The sequence below is a fragment of the Lutra lutra genome, chromosome 1, assembly GCF_902655055.1.
Source record: "Lutra lutra chromosome 1, mLutLut1.2, whole genome shotgun sequence".
Lineage (NCBI taxonomy): Eukaryota > Metazoa > Chordata > Mammalia > Carnivora > Mustelidae > Lutra > Lutra lutra.
The window spans coordinates 69923757-69944681 of NC_062278.1; the positions used below are offsets into that span (position 1 = coordinate 69923757).

The following is a 20925-nucleotide window of genomic DNA, read 5'->3' on the forward strand; positions in this document are numbered from 1 at the left end:
TGCAATAATCTAATAAACTGAGTGAAATTTTTAGGATTAGCTGAGTGCTTAATAAAAGTAGCCTCCAATGAATATTAAACTTTTCTTACCACCAAGTTCTGGCAGGATGGTAATATATGTTCCATAAAGAAGAGGCAGTGCATCATGATTAATATGTAAATGAGGTAGATGAGGGATAAAATCATTCCCAACAAGAAATCCCATCAAAATCCAATCATCTATTATCCTTTCAATATCATATTTAAAAGTGATCTTGTCCTACAGCAAAATGGAGAAAAAATCAAATCGTATGGAAATTCCTTCTAACACATCTTTGGTTCACAGCTATATTAATACTTACTTTCAGTACTGAAAACTCATAGTCAATATACTCTCTCATTAAAGACAAGTGTAGGAGGTGAAATGTGGTTTCTTCTGGTGCGCATACCCTGTAATTAGTCAGATGATCAACAAAGAATTAATTATATCTTTAAGGCTCAAATTTTAAAATGCAGCAATGCTTAAAATAAAACTTATCATTAGAAAATAATTAATTCTTGTAATCTAGGCATGTAATTTATATGAAATCTCCAAGGTAGTATAAACATAAAAGTATAATTATAATAGATGTAACATAAAGTTCAAAATAATTTGTCTGCATTATGCTTTCTGTGGAAACATGCTCAGAATTAAGAAAGCCTAAATAAGATATAACAGATATGAGAAACCATGGGATCTGGCCCATTTAAGGTTGGCCACCAGCATAAAGCATACAGATAAGTGAATATATATACTTTTCTGCCTACTGAAGTACAGTCTAAGGCTTCAATGGTGAGGCACCATCATTTCTTTCCTCTTATCTTTCCCTGGCTTGGTTTAGGGGTCTATATACCTTAGCTATTGGCCAATATTCCAACTTTAACCAGAAGTAAGAATATAAACTGACAGTTGTACTTTAAAAAGATCAGATACCAGAGCAAGTGGATTAGCCCAGGAATACAAGGACAGCTCAACATAGGAAAATAAATCAATGTAATAGATCACACTAATAAACAAAGGAAAAAATACCATACAATCAACTAGCAAAGAAAACATTTATCAAAATCAATACCCTTCTATGATAAAAGTACTCAGTCAAGTAGGGATAGAAGGGAATCTCCTTAATATCAAAAAGGGAATTTATGAAAAATTCACATCTAATATGTTGATGGTAGAAGACTGAAGGCCTTCCTCCTAAGAACAGGAACAAGACAAGGATGCCCATTTTCACTATAGCTATTCAGCAGCATTGTACTTGAAGTCCAAGCCAGCGCAATTAGGCAAGCAAAGAAATAAGAGATACACAAATTGAAAAAGAAGAAAACTATCTCTATTTACAGACACCATGAGTCCATATACAGAAAATCCCACAGAATCCACAAAAGCTACTAGGACCAAAAAATGAATTCAGTATAACTGTAGGAAGCAAGATCAACACATAAAAATCAGCAGTGTTTCTACATTCCAGCAACAAATAACCCAAAAAAGAAATTAAGAAACAATTCCATTTAGAATACCATCCAAAAGAATAAAACACTTAGGAATAAACTTGACCAAGAAGACAAAAGAAAAAAAACAGAGGCAAAAAACTGAACTTAGGGAGTGAGGAATAGGGGAAGGTGGTCATAAGATGGAAGTTTTCAGTTATAAGATAAATAAGTCCTGGAGATGTAATTAATGTATAGCATGGTGACTGCATTAATTTTTTTTAAGTAAAAGGAAAAACAAGTAAGAAAAAAAAGCTGGCAAAAGACTTATATACTAAAACTACAAAATGCTGCAGAAAAAAAATTAAAGAATGGAAAAACATTCTGCATTAATGGATTAGAAGACTTATGACGAAGCTGTAAATAGTAGCCAAAAAAATCTATATAGTCAATGTCATCACAATCAAAATCCCAATGATGTTTTCCACAAAAACAAACAAAATCCTAAAAATTGTTAATCTCACAAGACTCCAAATAGCCAAAATAATCCTGAAAAAGGAGAACAAAGTTGGAGGTCTTACCCTTTCTGATTTCAAAACTTATTACAAAGTTTCAGTAATCAAAATACTTTACTACCAGTGGTACTGGCATAAAGACAAACATAAAGATCAATTCAATAGAATACAGAGCCCGGAAATAAACCCTTGCATAAATGGTCAGGCAATTTTTGACCAAGGTGCCAAGACGATTCAATGGGGGAAAAGACAGTCTCTTCAACAAGTGGTTTTGGGAAAACTGATATTCACATGCAAAAGAATGAAGCTGACCCTTACCTTACATCATATACAGAATTAACATGGATCAAAGACCTAAGTATAAGGGCTAAAACTACAAAACTCTTAAAACGGGGAAAAGCTTTATAACATTAGATCTGGCAATTTCTTGGCATTATATTTTAAGTACAAGAAATAAAAGAGAAAAATAAACTGGACATTGGCATAATTAAAAAAATTTCGTACATCAAATGACACTAAAAGCAGAGTAAAAAGTCAACTGTGGAATGGGAGAAAATTTTTACAGATCATTTTTCTGTTAGATGATTACTGTCCTTAATTTAATTGCTGTTCTTTCTTTTCCTTATGTGCAATATAATTTACCTTTGTGTCTTTTTGCCACCAAACCGAACCTCTTCTCTTAAAAGAGAGAAATGTGCCTCATGACTTGTTAATCCAAGCATAATCTGTTGAAAAATGATTAAAAAGTTTCTATTCTCTAATTTTTATATTATCAGGTTCACAGAAACAAACAACTAAAAAACATTTCAATATAGAAAAACAAATGCTTATTTAGTAAAAAAACAATTTATTAGCACATTAAATATACAAATTTCAAAATCTGATCCACTTATTAGTTATGGGATAAAGTGTGTTTTTCTAAGAAAAAATGTTTACCTTAGACTCACATGACCTTTATAACTGCCATTCTGTCCACACACAACCCCCAACACACCAAATCCCCAAAACCTTCTCTTGGTTTTCACACCTTTCCATTTGCCAGAGGGAGTGGATAAGAAATTAGAGACTGTAGCTCTTCCATGACAGATGAATGTAGTATTCTTCTAGAGTCCAGAATGCCTCTAATATGTGAAAATTAAAAAAAACTGGAAAAGGGCATTTTCATTTAATCTTCTCATATAGTATTCTAATGCCCAAAGAAGTCAAATAGTCTAGTGAGACATATCAACCACTGCGACATATATTGTTTATTTTATTTCAATCCTGATTCAAACAAAACAACATCAAAAATTTACGAAGCCATCAGGGAAATGAGAATACCAAATGGTTATTTGTATATAAAACACTGATTGTTAATTTTTATTTTATGTAGGATAATGGCATTATGGTTATTTTTTTTAAAACAATCCTTCTCCTTTAGAGAAACATTACAAAATATTTACAGACCAAGTGATACAATGTCTGGGATATACTTCAAGAGTCAAGGGGAGTAGGAAAAAGGAGAGCAATGGTTAGGAATAAGAAAATGAAAATTAATATTAAGGTAAATTATTTAGAGCTAAAAATTATTTAAGATGGATAAAGGACATAGGAAGTTTCATTATATTGTACTCTTTACTTTATGTTTGAAAATTTCCATAATAAAAAGTTAAAACAAAAAAAGCATAGTAAATTTATCTGGGTCTCGGAGTTATCAGATCAGGTATTATTGAAAGTTATATATCAACATGAGGGTAAAAAGCGCTCTCTACCTGATCTCGACAGACTATTCACAGCACTAGGATCAGTCAAGTATGAAGACTACAGAGATCTGTTGATCATAAACTATAGCAAAAGAGTTCATTTTCCAATTGTTTTAGAACCTTGCTAATGGCAGAAGTAGCAATCCTTATTATGTCTAAAATATTTGTTTCCACAGCGAGAAAGCTTCTTACATAAGTCTCTTAGAGATTTAATTATAACGGCATAAGGTTATAATAACAATAAACATCATACCTACCAAGTCAGCATCTAAACCATAAAGACAATGTCTGGTGTTGGGATCATGATCTGGCTTTGCTTTCTCGGATCTGATAAATTCCATGATTTTATGCTCTCCTTCTCCGGGGGTCTAAATATATGTTTAAAAAAAATGTGGTAATAATGCTATGCTTTAAAATATTAAATTTTTAAAAAATCCCTTTAAATAAAAAAAGATAATAACCTCATGGCCTGAGAAGTAGATGGTAACTCCTTGCCACGACTTATCTGTAGAAATTTTCATATTTACAAAATACTTCAGATGTTCATGTAACCTGGCCATGAATTCAGTCCCTATAAATAAAAAGTTTTAAAAAGTTTATAATCTGAGAGAGACATAAAAAGAGTGAGTTCCCAGGGACAACATGAACTTGGATCTGAGTATGCAGGAAAAAGCTAGGTGTAAGATCTCTAAAGAAGTCAAAACCCCTCATGCTTATCTTGAAAAGTAAGTAATTTTGTACCTTTCTCTTGCAAATATTACAACTGTTTCTCATTTCTCTGCTCACCCTAAAATGAAGTTAATGTCACATAGATAAGTCAAGAAATTTTACTACTGCCTCAAACTATGCTTCACACATTTTCATACCAGTTTCAACTCCCTAATGAAACTTAATCTTCTATCTCCTCTGCAGGATTCTGAACTTTTTTTTTTTTAAGGCACGCAGGTTTAGATTGCTAATAATAACAACTATTATTATTACTATTATTTACCTAGAAAATTATTATTATTCTAGAAACTGAGTCTATGGTGATTATGTTTCAGAAAAAGTTTAGATGGTCAAGAGTCAATGGCAATGCAGTCTTAAACCATAATTAGGATAAAACTGGTTACTAAATCAAGCAATTATGATAAAGGCACTTAAATGAAAGATAAATTACCACAGTTAGTAAAGAATTCATGAGTAAATAAGATTTTAAGATATTTTTCCGAAGTAAAGGAGTGCAATGATGTTAGACAAAGCTCTAATAAGTACAGTGTATGTTGTTGCAAAGTTAAATTAAACTTATTATACTGATAAATTCATTAAAATCCTAGAATTTTTAACTATACTTTAAGAAGTACAATAGTACGTGCTCTAGACTAGGAGAATGGGTTTCTTATCCTGAATACAATAGCTAGCTACATGACGGTGGGTGAGCCACAACCTCACTGGATCAGTTTTCGTACAAATAAATGGTGGGAGTACAGGGGATCTTTTAAGATCCTTCCACGTTTGGAGTTCTATGCATCTGGGAGAGTCCTGTCCACAATTGCTCTTATCGACATCTGTAAATCTCTAGAGTGGGTCTTCATAGGAGCACTTATAATCAAGATGACCAAAACATCTCCTGAGGAGACACAACTGGGAAAATAGCAATTGGAATTTTAAGGACAAATTAAGCAAAGGCTATAATACATTTGAAAAAACAAAACAAAAACAAAACCCTTACATTTACATTTAAATCTCTCAGAATTTGAGGTGCCTGGGTGGCTCAGTTGGTTAACTGTCTGTTTTATGCTCAGGTCATAATCCCAGGGTCCTGGGATAGAGACTCATGTCTGGCTCCCTGCTGAGCAGGGAGCCTGCTTCTCCCTCTCCCTCTCCCTCCGCGCCCCCCTCCTCTGCTCAGGCTCTCTCTCTCAGATGAATAAATAAATAAATAAAATCTTTTTTAAAAAAAAATCAATCTCTCAGAATTTTTCTCTCAGTGAATTTACCTGGTGTAATACAGTTGGAATCAAATCTGGCCTCTGTAGGAAGAGTTTCTCCTTTTTCTAATGCCTTTTTAATTTTGTCTTCTGCCTCCTTTGCTGACCTTAAATGTTAAGGAAAAAAAAAAATCTCAAGGTTTCTGGGAAAAAGTATAGTTCTTTATATAAAGTAAACTTACTTAGATGCTTTTGTAACTAAAATACTAATTAATCAATTTGAGGTTCAACACAGAATATAAGTTTTAAAATTACTATAATTGATAAAGATGGGCCTCAGAATTGTTCATTTTTACTAATTTAAAGAATTGAGTTTTTTAGAAAAAGGACTATAGAAGTAGACATTACAACAGTATAAAACTGACACAGAATGTTAGGAATATTTATAAAGTAATTCTCTTCTTAAGTATATAGCAAGTTGATTCTACAAACAAGCTCAAAAGTTGAGCATTAAACATTCATTATATATACTGCATTTTACATTTAATAGTAACATCAAACAAGAAGTACATTATTACAATGATCTAAGAATATTATATAAAAAATAACTATAGGGACGCCTGGGTGGCTCAGTTGGTTGGACGACTGCCTTCGGCTCAGGTCATGATCCCGGAATCCCGGGATCGAGTCCCACATCAGGCTCCCAGCTCCATGGGGAGTCTGCTTCTCCCTCTGACCTTCTCCTAGCTCATGCTCTCTCTCACTGTCTCTCTCTCAAATAAATAAATAAAATCTTAAAAAAAAATAACTATAAAATTGCAATGGATATCTTTGGGGTTCCTCATAAAAACATTTAAAATATAAGCCCAATAACATTAATGACATCATTTGCCATAATACCTCATTTTTTAGGCAATAGGACTTACTAGAAAGACCATGTGTTTTAGAGTTGGACAGACCTAAGTCTGAATATAGGCCTCTCGATTCCTATTCTGCTTCTCCTAGTACCCATTTGTGGCATACTGTATGCCACTGGCATGTAAGTTAATAAGCTCTGCTTTATGTACATTTTCTACAGCTTTGCTACTAGCTCTACCTACTGTGCCCTGTGGAATTATATTTCTATGATAAACAATCTTTTTCATATGTAACCTCTCTCTTACCAAATTCAATATAACAAAAACTCTGAAGATATCAACTTATTTGTAATTTCTTCAACAGAAAATTTTTTTCTTCTTTTCTCAGCTTCCTTCCTTTGATTGAACAAATTCAATGTTATTATTATGTGACAAGTTTGGGGAATATAATAGAAATGATTCCCATTTTCACAGAGCTTACACTCTAGTGGGGAGAAAGAGAACTTAACAGCCATAATGTTTAATGTGGCTGCAACACAGAGATATTTGGGGCAGGGACAATGAAAGACTATTAAATCAATGTAGGTGGAAGGTTTAGAATACCAGCAGTAAAGATGAAAAGTAAATATGTATGTCAAATTTAAGAGACTGGTAAGTAGGATTGGGTGTGCAGAATGAGGAAGAAGAAGTCCAAATTACTCTTGGACTTTTGGGTTGAGCAGCTATTTGCATGGTGTTAACATTCACTGAACTAGGAAACAGAAGGAAGGCAGCTTTGAAGTGGTCTTCAGTTCTGAACATGTTAAACCTGAAATGTATCTGCGGTATCCAAAAGGAGATATTTATGAGACATTTGGATATTTAGGGGTTCTGGAGAGAGATATCTATCAGGAAGATAAATTGAGGAGTCATCAGTATAGATACAGTAGTTAAAACAACTAGATAAGATCACTCAGGACCAATGATAGAAACTTAAGTAAAATCAATACATAAAAAAAAAAAAGGCAAAGGAACAAGATAACAAGGAGACCAAGAACGTGCAGAGAGAGTGTGGTTACATAAAGATCACGGAAAGGAAGTTTAAGAATGAAAGAATCGTCACACTGTTAAATACTATAGGTAAATGAAGTAATTTATAGAGAATAATTCTTTAGATTTAGTCATAAGGAGGCTATTTGTAATCTTGTAAGGAAGTTTTAGTAGAGGGGTGAAAGCCAGATGGCAGCAGATTTGAAGTAAGAGATGCATAAAGATTATAATTAAAGATTATGAATGGGGAAAACAGTATCTGTGGAGAATGAGAAAAAGCTGACTAGGGGATTTTAGGGAAACACAGAACACTCAATGCCAGCACAAAATATTTAGTAAATGCTTGTCCATTCTCTTAGTTTGTCTTCTGATACTGGAGAGGTTAGAAACCTAAAAAATTAAGATCTCAGGCTTCCTTGCAGCTAGGTGAGTGGATATAACTTAGATTCTATCAGATGCCTCCACAAAAGGTTCAGAAGGTAGAAGTGTGGTGAAGTCATACAGACTTCACCACACTGAAGGAAGTTGAGGAAGAGGACTTGTGGGGTGTGTGTTTCATTATAGTAGAAGGGATCTCAATATTCAGCAGTTTTGTAGATGCTGAGAAGCGAAGTATAGGGCAGATCTACCAGGTACACTGGGGCTCTTGTGCTAACAGAGTGGTGGCTTCTTGATTGCTGAATTCTAACTAAAGTGATACATTTTTGGAGCCAATAGTTCAGGTAATATCTTCTTAATCCCTGGATCACAACTAAAGCAATAAATTCCTGAACAACCTGTTCTGGTGGGGGCCTCTGAATTCACCTTCTTGAATGTTGTAGTAATAGTGCCACTGGTGGGTCAATTCTGTGGTGCTGTTCTGAAGTCATTCTTGAAGGCTCACCTAAATTCCCATCCTTTTGGCTCTTACAATGATTTTTATAAGCACCTAATTCTTTGTAATATATATACTTAAAATAGGTAGGCTTCTATTTCTGGAAATGAACAGTGACTGATATAGTGGGCTTAAATAATCCTTTCTTAACACTAGATTTTCTAGCCCAGTAGCACCCCCAAACTAGTTTAACAAATACCAGGGGAATCTAGTAAAAATCGTTTCCAGGTTCCAATTTTTGAGATTCAAATTAATTAAGTTTGGGTGGCACCAGAGGTTCTGAATTTTAATAAGAGACAGTCCTTGTCTTGATGGTCGTTTTATAGTCGTTCAAGTATCTTCAAGATCTTTTCTCTTTTGGTGTTTAAATCACTACTTTTTACTATTCTTTTCTCATTTTCACTGCTAGCCTTCCCTATGGTACCCTCCCACTTTCCTTGATGATTTCTGTATTTGATTCATAGGTGCTCCATCCACTCCTTTACCTGCTTTGTGATGAAACAATTCATTACGCTAACAACCCATCAAACGTACTGGACTCAGAGTCTTCCCAACAATTCTAACAACCCTCTTAACTTTACTTATAAATAAGGACTCATAAATAAGGACACAGCATGATCTCATTGTTTTTTAAAACTATACCACATGCCCAGGATTTTGACTTTAAAACTTTATGTGCCTCTTCTCATTCTGTTACACCCAATGCAACACATTGGGGATGAGAGTATCTCAAGTGTCCTAACTCAGCTCTCTTCCCATATTCCATCAATCACCTTCTAGTCTCACTTGCTTTTCTGTCCAAATTGGACCCATGTTCACCCAGAGTCAGCATCTGGCCCAGGTCTGGGCATTGAACAAAGTTTGTTGAATTAAACTGTCAATGTTTCTATTAGAACAATCTCTCATTTCACCCTGTAGTTCTCTAGTTCAGGAAAGACTAAGAGAGGAGCTTTCTCTACTACAGTTGACCCTTGAACAACACAGGTTTGAACTGAGTGGGTCCACTTGTACATGGATCTTTTTTTTCAATAAATACAATATAGTACTGTAAATCTATTTTCTTTTCCTTATGATTTTCTTAATAACATCTTCTTTCCTCTAAGCTTACTATAAGAATATGGTATATAATACATACAACATACAAAGAATGTTTTATGGTTTAAGTTATTGCTAAGGCTTCCAGTCAACAATAGGCTATTAAGATTTGGGGGAGTTATATGCAAATTTTTGACTGTGTGGGGCCTAGCATCCCTTACCAATGCATTGTTCAAGGGTCAACTCTACTGCTATTTCTAAATTGCCATGGAGAAGTTTGAAAAATTTATGACAGAGAGCAAAAGTAACTAAACAGCCCAACATATGCTTTGAGAAGGACTCCTCACTTCAATGAATTACTAATTTGTTTATTCAATTGATAAAATGTGACATAACCAGTTATTTCCTTTTCTGGAGGAATTTAAGCAGAAAAGAAACATGAACAGAAGATGAGGTCATTAAGTCAATTATCTTTAAAATAAAACATTTTATTAATCTAAGTAGTATTCTAAAATAAGCCACAAATGTTTTACCTAAAACGCCTCCCCCGCTGCTGGTTCATTTTTGCTCGAGGAGCCACACCATCAACAGCCATAAAGAACACTTTCCTAGGTTTAATAATGCGAAACAACACCTCCAAGTAGTGAAAAATATCAGTAAAGATTTTATCATCAGAAATTCTGAAGTGAACATCATCATCATTAGGATGGGAACATTGATGTATGATTCCATTCATATCCAGGTACAAGTTGTCAAATTCAGGAATCTAAGAAATAAAGAAAAATGACCAAGATTGTTACTATAATCAATGATGAATATTTAAGCAGCTGGGAAAAGCAGCTGATAAAAAGCAGGATATAGGGGCATTATTATATAAAAACTGAGAAAATAATCACAGTTGCATAAAGAAAGTAAAGAAAAAATGCATAGGAGAAATTGGTAAGATGGAGACATATTATATAACTATATAATGCACCAACAGCTTGATCAAATTTACTGCCGGGAAATTATCTACTTATTTAAAATGCCCAATGGGAAAATACCAAATTAAGTACTTGGTTCATTTGGTACTCAAACTATTAGTTTGACATCAACTTCTTAAAGTCTCAATTCCCCCTATAAATGGGTAACATAATGCCCATTTAAAAGGCTCTTTGTACATGGTCATTAAAAGATTTTACATATGATTTAAACCCTTGTATATTTGGTTTCACTGAGAGTCACCGATTTGGTTGTATTAATTAAGAAAGCTTAGATTATGCCAAGAAATTAAGGAAATTTTGAAAACAGATTTCTTGTTTTTGACATGTGGATTAAAAATTTCCTAAACTTTGACTAACAGGTGTCTAGTTTCATAAATAACAGGTGTCTACTTTTATAAAAAGACTTTATGGCTTGGGCTCTCTTAATCTTTCCTTTATTTAAATGTTTGTAATCAAGTAAGGGGAACACTACGAAAACAAATCTACACTAACAAGGAAATGAAGTGGGCACAACTTAATAGTTATAATATCTAATGTAATTAAAGATTTTGAGTCTGTCTTACATACTAACTGAAGAAAAGTTATTTCAAATTTTCAGACATAGAAACATAATGAACTTTTCTTATATAAACTTAATGAAAGCCATCTCTGAAACAATTCAAATTTTACCATAGGTACAGAAATGATACATTTTCCTCTTACTGAGAAAATGGCAGGCCTTTGAGTTTGGGGAGTGAAAAGTTTTGGCCTCTGAATCAATGAACACTATAAAAACATACTGACAAAACACTCATTTTATGGGATGGTACCAGGCACCACATAAAAAAATGTTAAATGTCCTTACTGAGTAATAGGCTCAAATGACATGAAAATTGTGATAATGAGGTTTTAAAAGTATATTCAAGATTTACTGTTTGCTTCAAAAAAATCTGAAAACCTCAACCAAAATCTCTAAGTGAGAACATTACAAAACGATTCCAAAGTTTACCTACGAGAATGAACATGCAAGAAAGAATATTTTAAAAGAAAAGTAAATGAAGGAATCTACTTTATATGATATTAAAAATTATAACGGTTTGATTGAACAAAATAGTTTACAAATAGTAAAAGTATGGGATGACTGGGTGGCTCAGTGGGTTAAATGTCTGCCTTTGGCTCAGGTCATGATCCCAGGGTCCTGAGCTCTCTGCTCAGCGTGGAGCCTACTTCTCCCTCTCCCTCTGTCCGTTTGTGCGTACTCTCCCCCCGTCCCTGTCAAATAAATGAACAAAATTCTCAAAAAAGAAAAGTAGTAGTTCAAGTGTATATAGAAATTTAGTACCTAAGAGGCATTTCAAACCAGTGAAAGGGATGGAGGACCTAGCTAACTATCTGGAAATAAAACTGTATCTCATCTTATAACACAATAAATTCCAGAAAGATTAAAAATGTTAATGTGAGGGGTGCCTGGGTGGCTCAGTGGGTTGAGCCGCTGCCTTCGGCTCGGGTCATGATCTCGGGGTCCTGGGATCGAGCCCCGCATCGGGCTCTCTGCTCAGCCGGGAGCCTGCTTTCCCCTCTCTCTCTGCCTGCCTCTCTGCCTACTTGTGATCTCTCTCTCTCTGTCACATAAAAAAAAAAAAAAAAAAAAAAAAAAAAAGTTAATGTGAGAAATATAAGTAAAAAATTATATACAAATATTTTGGTGATTTTAGGATGGGGAAAGCCAAAACTCATAAACCAAACAAATGATGGACTTGGCCATCTATATTTTTTACATCTATAGGGTTAAAAAAAGTTTCAAAAACAAGTTTAAACTGAAAGTGACAAAATGCAGGGAAATGCTCGCAAATTAGGATAAAGTCAGCATTCCCAACATACAAAAAAATCCTCAAATAAAAAAGAGCAAATTTTAAAAGCATGGAAAATGCACAGCAATTCAAAAAAAGAGACACAGCAATCTGATAAACATATGAAAAGATGTTCAACATCCCCAAATTTCAAATTAAAATAATATGTCATTTTCCCCATCATGTTAGCAAAGATTAGAAAAAATGATATTACCCAGTTACTGGCAAGGTTTTGGGAAAATAGATATTTCCTATGTTATCAAAAGTGATAGTTGGCATTTAATAAGCACTCATTAGGTGCCAAACATTGAGCCAAACATATTCATTGTCTCACTAAATTATGATAAATTTAAAAGAAAAATATTTGGATTCTCCATTTTGCAGAAGAAGAAAATCACAGAGATAGAAAAGAGAGAAATGGCATTTACACGCAGTAGTCTGGATGGGAATATAAATTGGTGTAATTAATTGAAAGTATATATCAAAACCTGAAGCATTTTCTTTTCTTTTTTTTTTTCTTTAAAGATTCTATTTATTTGAGAGAGAGAGAGAGAGAGAGAGAGAGTGAGAGAGCGCCAGCAGGGGGAATGGAAGGCAGAGGGAGAGGGAGAAGCAGACTCCCCACTGAGCAGGGAGCCTGACGCAGGGCTGGATCCTAGGACCTGAAATCGTGACCTGAAGGCAGATGCTTAACCAACTGAGCCACTCAGGCACCCCCCAGGATTTCTACTACTTGAAATTTATTCTGAGAAATAATCAGAAATGTGCACAAAGATGTAAGCACAAGAATATTAATGGCAGTGCTATTTACAAGAGAGAAAAAATGAAATCAAAATGCCTAATAGGAAACTGATGATTGTACATCCATACAAAAGAATACTACACAGTAATTACAAATTATGATATACATTCATATTTTACATTAGATAATGTGTAAAATGCAGATAGTCACATGACAAAAGTAGGCTATAAAAGAGGGGGCATATTATTATCCCATTTACAGTAAATATTTATCTATATGTACATCTACATATAAACATTAGGAATATACAGGAACAAGACATTACTGGTAGTTAACCATTGATGCTGGAATTTCAGTTGTTTATTTTCCTTTGGAAAATATAAGAGCTTTTACAGCTCTCAGTACTATATTAATTTTTACATAATAAGTACATACTTGATAATCTGAAAAAAATAATTATCCTTTTAGAAAAGAAATTTTAAAAATTCTCTTACATTTCAGATTAGTAAGAAAAATACAGGATGAGTAACCATTGACTAATTCAGTGAAGAAAATGAGAACATGCAATAAAATCTTGCTCCTTCACAAACATAATACTGGGGGGAAAAAAAAAGAGAGGCAAACCAAGAAACAGACTCTTAACTATAGAGAACTGAGGACTGAGGGAGGGAAGGTAAGTGGGGGGTGTGTGGTGGGGGGTGGGTAAATAGGGGAAGGGGACTAAGGAGGGTACGTGTTATGATGAGCACTGGTTGTTGTATATAAGTGACAAATCAATAATTCTACACCTGAAACTAGTATTATACTGTTTGTTAACTAACTGGAATTTAAATAAAAACAGGAAAAAACCCCCAAACACAATACTGAGTTATTACATCTGTAAAACAGAAGTTCTGACATTATTTTATACTTTCACCTGTCCTCAACCCCTGTATCTAATTAGTCACTTAGGTTTCATTTATGGTTTTGTTTTTTAAATTTAACTCCCAAAATGTCTCTAGAATCCTACCCTCTTAAGCATTCCTATTGTGTTAGGCAATCTCATAATTTTCTCCATCCCCAGATTTCCTGTCCTAGTTCAAGCCCTCAGTTTTCCAACTAGACTGCTTGCTTTTTTTCTCTCTCACCACAGTGTAGCTAGCCATTTTTCTAATATATAAGCTAATCATGTTGCTTCCATACTTAAACCCATATGATACTAAAAACCTTTAATACCATAAAATATTCTGTATGACTTGGCTGTTATCTCTCCCACCAATTCCATGTTCTTTCCTGTTTGCATATACAGTCTACAAGCTAAATATACAGTACATTACCTAGAAAGCCGTAGATGTACTGGGCTGTTCCAAACCTCTATGACTTAACAGATACTGCTACTACTTCCTGAAATGCTTCTCTTTCCTTTATGCTCTTTCTTCCACTGATCTTGCAGATTTTGACTCTGCTTTCAAGATCCAGCCCAGTATCTTTGGAAGCTTTCCTATACTTACCCAAGGAGAAATGATGCTCCCTTCTCTATGTCACACTCTTGTTTTTGTGTTCCCAATGCATACAAGAATGCCAGGTGTATGTGTATGTGTATGTGTGTGTGTGTGTGTGTGTGTGTGTATATATATATATTACATACCCTACTCATTTTTGTTGAACACTTAAGTGTGATGTCTGTCCTTTCCTACTAAACTGTGAGTTCCTCAAAGCAAGGTCTCTGATTTGAGGAATTCACAGTTTAGCAGAAAAGGACAGAAATTACACTTAAGTATTTGGTCATGTTCAGAACTCTTTGTATACTACCTGACACAAAGGAGTGAGTAGAAATATTTAATAATAAACAGTGAAGCTCTTCCTTTATTAGATGTGATAGCACATGGAGGCTATAACACTTACTTTGAATATGCATTCATACTGCTTTAAATTGTGGTTAAGTATTAACATTTCAGTATCTAATTTTCTCAAAACAGTTTCTTTTAGCTAGTATAACTTTGTATCCTACTTAGTGCTGCTGCTAAATGTCTTTTTCATTAAGACAATATGTATCTGACTATTAAAGAGAGCTGCTGGCAATTCTTTTGTCCCAGTTCTTTAATCCTATTTATCTTAAACAATCCCAAGATTTTGTTGCTTCAATTCATTTTTTAATATGCATGTTTTGTTTTTATTTATTTTTTTAGAGAGAGGGGAAGGGGCAGAGGGAGAGAGAATCCTAGCAGGCTTCATGCCCAGCATAGATCTAGCTCAATCTCACAACCTTAAGATCATGACCTGAGCCAAAATCAAGAATCGGAAGCATAACTGACTGAGCCACTCAGGCACCCCTTTAATATGCATGTTTTAAAACATACTACATATACAATGTATATTTTAATATGCAATGTTTTTATATACTATGTATTTTTTATGTTGTATTAATATGCTATGATTAATAAATTCATTTGCTTAATAAATATTTACTGAAGACCTATTATGTACCACAAAAGTAGGGATTAAGTTTGTAATGAGGAACATATATATCTGAAGAAAACTTAACCTTTACAAAACAAAAGTCATACAATTAAGATTATAAACTCTTATAGCATATGCAGTTCTCCTGTGATTAAAATCTAGTACAGTGCTGTGAGGCTCCTGGATGGCTCAGTGGGTTAAGCCTCTGCCTTTGGCTCAGGTCATGATCTCAGGGTCCTGGGATCGAGCCCCTCACTGGGCTCTCTGCTCAGTGGGGAGCCTGCTTCCCCCACCTCTCTCTGCCTGCCTCTCTGCCTACTTGTGATCTCTGTCCAATCAATCAATCAATCAATCAAACCTTTAAAAAAAAATCTAATACAGTGTTACTATAACAGCTAAAATATGGGGCACCTGTGTGCCTCAGTCAGTTAAGCATCTCAGTCTTGATTTTGGCTCGGGTCATGATCTCATGATTGTGAGCTCGAGTCCCACTCCATCCTGGGCATGAAGCCTGCTTAGCATTCTCTCCCACTCACTCTTCCCCTCCTTGCTGGTGAGCGTGCTCTCTCTCTCTCTCTCTCTCTCTCTAATAAATAAATAAATAAATAAATAATAATTACAGGTAAGATCTGTTAAGCACTTGCCATGTGCTAGACAGATTTAAATGCTTAATAGTCGACCCTTGAACAACCCAAGTTTGAACTGCATGGGTCCATTTATATGTGGATATTTTTTTCAATAAATACAGTACAGTACTATAAATGTATTTTCTATTTTCCTATGATTTTCTTAACACATTCTTTTCTCTAGCTTATTTTATTGTAAGAATACAATACACAATATATAACATATAAAATATGTGTTAATTGACTGTTTATGTTTTCAGTAAGGCTTCAGTCAACACTAGGCTATTAGGAGTTAAGTTTTGGGCAAGTCAAAGTTATACTTGGGTTTTTGACTATGCTGGGGTTGGCGGGGGGTCGGTGCTCCTAATACCCACATTTTCAAGAATCAACTTATGTGCATTCACTTACTTAACTATAGCAATCCTAATATTATTATCTCCATTTTGTAGCTGACAAAACTGAGTCACAAAAAGATTGAGTTACTCACCCATAGCTAATAAAGTAAGTGTTGGGGCTAAATCTGAAACCAAGCAGAACTGCTCTAGAGCAGTATTTCTTAATCTTTCTTTCACTATTGTCCTTCTTCCAGGTAGGTCTTTAGACTTGTTTTTTTTCCTAATCATCACCCTCCAACAGAATTTCAATACCACAGCTATACTGTATATCTGTTTACATACTGTGGCACTTTAATATGCAAACCCCCACCCTCTCAACAATTTTGGTCCCTTAAGGAACGATATTGTTCCTGTTCATAATTTGTACTCTTGTGCCTGCATTTTTTAAAAACTATGGTAAAATGTCATTAAAACTTTCCTATCTTAACATTTCTAAGTGTACATGTTATTCCAGTGCCTGCACTTTTCAAGCCAATCTTCTATGCATTTTGCTACAAATTGCACAGAAGGAGACACAAGCTAATATTTCCGTTTTAAAGTGTTTGCTCTTGTATAGGGAGCATATCTGTTTTATCCTTTACTATATCTGCCTCAGAATGATGCCTTGGCAAGTCAGTTATGTGAGTTCATAGGAGGCCAGCTACTCCTGCCCTTTAAAACCCCTTAGCTATAAATACTGCTACGTAACTGGTCTACATAGTCTTTTAGTGAATATTCTGCAGTTCTCCTGTTCTCAGGTCCATCAGATATTGCCACATTGCTTCCTTTTTCCTCTTGCAGGGATGCCAACACCAACTGGGTCTAGAGGCTATTGGTAGTTTGTCCCTACCTACTTGTATTTGGGTGTTCACAGGGATATATTACATGGTTTTTTCATAAATGTTCTATGGATTTCAAACATTGCTATCAAGTTGTTCCTTTTTTTTTTTTTTTTAAGATTTTATTTATTTGTCAGAGAGAGAGAGAGAGAGCACAAGCAGGGGGAGGGCAGGCAGGAGAAGCAGGCTCCTCACTGAGCAAGGAGCCTGATGTGGGACTTGACTCCAGGATCCTGACCTAAGCCAAAGGCAGACACTTAACCGACTGAGCTACACAGGCATCCCTAGTTGTTCTGTTTTTGTGCAAGGAATCAAAGAGACCAAAAATGATGTTGTTGTCTTTACCACCACCATCTTCCCACAACTTACTCCTCCTCCCAATCTCTTCCTCCCAGGACTAGCTTTTGAATCATGGTGACTTAGGTTTACCGGCTTTTAAATACTGCTTAAGAGAATAGCTGCTAACCCTTTATTATATTTGCTCTCTTTGTTGTGGTGGTCGTTGTTAACTACAAGAATCAAACATTTTTGAAAGACACCATTTTGATAAGCCAAGTTTTAAACCTATCCTTTTAAACCTATCGTATGACTGCCTTAAAGAGATTATTTTTGTTCTTCAATAAAAAAATTCCTGGGCGCCTGGGTGGCTCAGTGGGTTAAGCCGCTGCCTTCAGCTCAGGTCATGATCCCAGGTCCTGGGTTCGAGCCCCACATCGGGCTTTCTGCTCGGCAGGAAGCCTGCTTCCTCCTCTCTCTCTCTGCCTGCCTCTCTGCCTACTTGTGATTTCTCTCTGTCAAATAAATAAATAAAATCTTTAAAAAAAAAAAAAATTCCTCAGGATGGTGAGAAGCCAAGACAGCTTTACCAAACCAAATTCTGCACCAAAGAGTACAGAACAAAAATATTAATGAACAAATTATATGTTATCAAGTCAATCCAAATAACAATCACACTTTTTTCACTTTGGAGATAATAGTGACTGATACATGGCAGGCACTCAGATTTTTCTTGAATGAATGACCCAGGAAAAGCCAAAGTTGGTTGTCTCTGTTTCTGAAATGTACCAGACATCTTTTTTACCTTTTTCTCTGGAAAGAACTATCTTCCTAAATCTGACTCAACCCATGTTTCAAATAAACGAAAAATAAACTACTGTTTTGGAATTTTTGGTAAGATTTTCTTCATTTACCTAATCTGACAGGAATTCAACAACAAAGTAACCCTTCTGGAAGTTTCACCCTATCTTCATGCTTATTGTACTTTAAAAAAAAAAAAAAAGGTTAAACCCTAATTTAATAAACAGCATGATGGTGTTGGCCGGATTATCTCCCCTCACTACTAATAAAATGTTATCCATCAAAACTGATTCATTAGCTACACAAACATCAAAACTGATTTTCCTGTAAGATATAAAATGGACAAGAGATCTACCAAAATCATTAAATGTGACAAACACTAACGTATCACCCGAAGTCTAGTTTACCTAATAGATAACTGCTTACTATTTCTCCCCACAATTCCTATACATAAACATTTTTGGAATCCACACAAAACCCTTGCACTGGGATATTATTACATACCGGATTACAAGCCAGATATTATTATTACTAGTATTATGCTCTAACAATCAATTTCTCTTTCTCTTTCTCTTTCCCTGTCACACACGCACACTCGCACACGAAGTCTCCAAATAACTGCCCCTGCCCGTCCAAGTGTATTATTGTTTCTCCTGGAACACGTATTCGTACGACCTTTGAGATAATCGAAAAAGAGTAACGAAAGGTATCATAAATATGAACCATCAGCTACGTCAAGAAGTCTAGGCGTTGGGGGTGGGGTGGGATGCAAGTCCCGATAAGAGAAAGTAAACAAGGCGACTCAACCGCGGAGGCACTGATTATATTGTTCCTACGCGGGTCTGTTGCTTTCTGGGGGGGATGGGGGGACTTCGAATACCTGCTCCGGCTCTGCTGCCTCTATAAGGGAATATGCAGCTCCCCGGGCAGGAAAGGAAAGAACTCACTAAAATGCTCCTGCCCTGGACTTAATTTCCGAATCGCGGACGGCCCTACCCCGCAGCAGAGCTGTCAGAACTGCCGCGATGCCCGCGGCTCTGCCCACAGAAATGAAACCCACGTCTTCGCCCCCATTCTGATAGTCGGGTTATCTTCAAACCTTCTCCTCCCTTCCCTTCACCGATCATGGGGCAGACGACGAGCAGAAAGAGGAGGCTGGGGAGCCCTGTCCCAGGAAGAGGGAGGGCCGCGGGGCCTGGGTTCTGGGCCTCCTAATCCGCTGCCTCCTAGCTCACCCACCTGATGCTCTTTCACCACTTCACTGAGGCAGGGATACCGCTCCGAGATCCATCGGTAAAACTTGGGGACTCCCATTTCGACCGTCAACGCTAATTCCAGTCAGGGCCAAACCGAAACCAAACGCCCCGCCGGGGCCTAAGCCTCTGCCTCCGGCCGTCGCTCCGCGGATGACAACACACCGCCCGCCCGACCATAGAGAGCAGTCGCCGGGGCTAGAGCGGCCGATTCCAGGACGCTTCCCCGGGGCGGAGCTCTAATCCCGGTTCTCGCTCACCGCCGAGCTCCCCGGTGGCTGCGTCTAAGAGCGCCGCGGCGTGTGGGTGTGTTATATTTAGTTCTGGCAATGTCGGTTGACCGAGCTGTGCTTTATAAGTAGACGTGGGAATGCTATGAACACCTCACGGACCTGCTGGAAGAGTTTTGGAACAGGGTATTTGTCCTGCTTCTGTGCCCTGGCATTACTAATCTCAGTATTTTTCAACACAGATTTGGAAAGATCTGGTGATTTCTTTGGTTTAGTTTATTTTGTTTGGGGAAGGGGAAGTTTTTTTTCTGAGGAATATAACCCTATATCAAAACTTCTTTTAAAAACTTTTTCCCGCAAATTATTTGTTGGAAAAAATGTCTAATTTCCTTCCACCCCATCCAGCTTCCTCCTTAAGTCAACATTAGGCACCCCTCAGAACTATGGTATACTTTCACATTCTTGTCTCTTGGTTTTCATGTTTTTCTCCCATCACACTCTAAGCCCGTACAGAAAAGCACAATATCGACAACTTAAGTGAAATTGTTATAATTTTTCCATTTATTTGAATAGCCTCATTATTTTGTAAATATTGTGAATTATTTTACATCAGCAAGAAAATTTACAAAAAATGAGACATTAAAATCTTTAATTTCAAAATCTTGTGAAATTTTAAGTGTCTTCTAAGACTACTAGATTCTGTTTTCTGGTAAACTGTCCGTATGACAGATCTTTAAAATTATTTAGTTTTCATATTCATGCCCCTTGGTTTATATTTTTTTCTATTACATTTTCAACCATACAAAAGTTGTATTAAGTGAACTTTATGTGTGCATTATGTTTATATCTGTTTTTTTAGACTAGACTGTCAGTTCCTAGAGGGCAGGGAAGGTAGCTCTGTGCAGGAATCTAGCATAGTGCTGTGCCTACAGCATTTATTCAATGTAATTTTCTGTTCAAATGAATCCTTTTGCTAGCTAGTACTTAAAAGAAAACTCATAAAAGTTATAAAATGAAATTAGGAAGGCTTATTTCTTGTAAATACATCTTTCTAGTACAGAAAAACATAAGATGTCCCATTTCTCCAGTTATAATAAACAATATATATTAAGAAAGTAGTTTAGGG

General features: G+C 35.8%; 1 protein-coding gene across 3 annotated transcripts in view; it reads right to left on the reverse strand.

Annotated features, from left to right (window-relative positions):
* The window catches only part of XRN1 (5'-3' exoribonuclease 1), a 109470-nt gene extending 89731 nt beyond the window's left edge, over nucleotides 1–19739 (reverse strand). For 2 of the 3 annotated variants that reach the window (XM_047726791.1, XM_047726782.1), the window contains exons 1-8: nucleotides 19556–19739; nucleotides 9941–10173; nucleotides 5682–5779; nucleotides 4164–4273; nucleotides 3960–4070; nucleotides 2603–2685; nucleotides 341–428; nucleotides 90–258 (exon numbers count right to left, since the gene is read on the reverse strand). In XM_047726791.1, the coding sequence (XP_047582747.1) occupies nucleotides 90–258; nucleotides 341–428; nucleotides 2603–2685; nucleotides 3960–4070; nucleotides 4164–4273; nucleotides 5682–5779; nucleotides 9941–10173; nucleotides 19556–19630 (967 nt within the window). In that variant the 5' untranslated portion in view covers nucleotides 19631–19739. Of the gene's footprint in view, nucleotides 1–89; nucleotides 259–340; nucleotides 429–2602; nucleotides 2686–2987; nucleotides 3082–3959; nucleotides 4071–4163; nucleotides 4274–5681; nucleotides 5780–9940; nucleotides 10174–19555 lie in introns of those variants that run through there. The other variant, XM_047726800.1, reaches the window with a different exon arrangement.
* Nucleotides 19740–20925: the final 1186 nt, after the last annotated feature.